A 2208-nucleotide genomic window follows, 5' to 3' on the forward strand; every position below is an offset into this window, starting at 1 on the left:
CAGCACATGTATGAAGAAATCCTCCAAATGAAGTGACTCCATTGGTCACCATTGTCACTCTGTTGTCAGGTGACCTGTCATTCACAGTACACCACTGAGCATGTTATCAGGAGCAGGGAGCAGTGTAATGCATACAATCCTGCAGACACAGATCAGGAGCTTCACTTATGTTGGAACACAACAGGAGTTTTCATTTCATTTACATTTACTCATGTGAGGTAGTGCACTGATTGCTCACTCTGGTATGACAGTTTTTAATTATAGCCCTCAATGTGTGATGTGGCATTATTTAGAAATCTTGTACTGTGCATGCACGAAAGAGATTAGACAAAAAAGTATTTTTGAAGTCTCTCCGTACATGTATGTATCAGCATCAGTTTCAGCTTTTATGTTGGAACACAACAGGAGTTTTCATTTCATTTACATTTAATTCCCCATGAGATCATGTGAGGTGGCGCACTGATTGGTCACTTTGGCACAATAATTTTCAACATATTTAAATGTGTGATGTGCTGTTATTTTCATATCTTGTGCTGTGCGTGCACGGCTGAGATTAGAGAGAAAAATGTTTTTGGTGTTTGTCCTTACATGTATATATTAACATCCGTCTCTAAATGTGTTAGGATTTCAACACTGGACTCCCAGAGGTCCTGTGTCTGTACTCCAACAGTTCAAATCTGTTCTGGTGACATGAGAGGAACCTTCATAATGTTATTAAGGTGTCTTTAATGTTGTGGCTCATCAGTGTATAAATGCAATCACCAGTCTTTTTAAATGAATTGTATTTTTATTCAGACATGCAGCACATTGACATCAACAAATGTCCAAATTCCACAGTGATGTTACATAGAAGCATCTATACAANTGTGATGATGCAGATTGTTCTGATATAGTAGTTTAGGCTGTTGACTGATTTCGTAACTGACAACAGCCTGTCACAGGCTATTTAACAAATAGTTTATGAGATTATTCAAGACGAAATTATGTTTTTCGTTGTTTGTTGTAGTCCTATCATTAGGGCAAATAGTATTTTTGGATTAATTGTTTGTAAGGCTTAGTAGGTTTACATGCATATCACTGTGAACACATATTGACCTTCACCTGCTGTGGTTCTGGTGTGCTCTGTGAGATCTTAAGTCGTAACCTCTGGCAGAGTGGATGCTTTGATATGAGGCTGTGAAAGTGTCACCTTGCTACAGGTGTGTTCTACAGGTGAGAGCTGTGCAAGACGTTGGTCCGTGCAGTATGACCAGTAATGAGGAACTAGAAACAAGATGTTTGTTGATCTTGAGGTGTTCAACACATGTATGAAGAAATCCTCCAAATGAAGTGACTCCATTGGTCAGCATTGTCACTCCGTTGTCAGGTGACCTGTCATTCACAGTACATCACTGAGCATGTTATCAGGAGCAGGGAGCAGTGTAATGCATACAATCCTGCAGACACAGATCAGGAGCTTCACTTATGTTGGAACACAACAGGAGTTTTCATTTCATTTACATTTACTCATGTGACGTGGTGCACTGATTGCTCACTCTGGTATGACAGTTTTTAATAACATCCCTCAATTTGTGATGTGGCATTATTTTGACATCTTCTACTGTGCATTCACAAAAGAGATTCGATTAAATGTTTTTAAAGTCTCTACATACATGTATGTATCAGCATCAGTTTCAGTTTTTATGTTGGAACACAAAAGGAGTTTTCATTTCATTTACATTTAATTCCCCATGAGATCATGCGAGGTGATGCACTGATTGGTCACTTTGGCACAATAATTTTTAACATGTTTAAATGTGTGATGTGCCTTATATTTTCAAATCTTGTGCTGTGCGTGCACGGCTGAGATTAGAGAGAAAAATGTTTTTGGTGTTTCTCCTTACATGTATATATTAACATCCGTCTCTAAATGTGTTAGGATTTTAACACTGGACTCCCAGAGGTCCTGTGTCTGTACTCCAACTGTTCAAATCTGTTCTGGCTACATGAAAGGAACCTTCATAATATTAGGCAGGCGGCTTTAATGTTGTGGCTGATCCATGGATAAAGACAATGACTAGTCTGTTTAAATGAATTGTATTTTTATTCAGACATGCAGCACATTGACATCAACAAATGTCCAAATTCCACAGTGATGTTACATAGAAGCATCTATACAAATGTACATTTTGAGAAAAGGCTTGGGGGGTCATGACATGCAAGGTAACG

The 2208-nt window shown here is 38.5% G+C and overlaps 1 protein-coding gene across 1 annotated transcript in view; it reads right to left on the reverse strand.

Moving 5' to 3' along the window:
- Window positions 1–1206: 1206 nt before the first annotated feature.
- LOC103361181 (uncharacterized) overlaps window positions 1207–2208 on the reverse strand; it is a 15084-nt gene continuing 14082 nt past the window's right edge. The window contains exon 7 of the mRNA XM_008287199.1: window positions 1207–1263. Within this exon, the coding sequence (XP_008285421.1) occupies window positions 1207–1263 (57 nt within the window). The remainder of the gene's footprint in view (window positions 1264–2208) is intronic.

This window comes from Stegastes partitus, unplaced genomic scaffold (genome assembly GCF_000690725.1).
Source record: "Stegastes partitus isolate 25-593 unplaced genomic scaffold, Stegastes_partitus-1.0.2 Scaffold489, whole genome shotgun sequence".
NCBI lineage: Eukaryota > Metazoa > Chordata > Actinopteri > Pomacentridae > Stegastes > Stegastes partitus.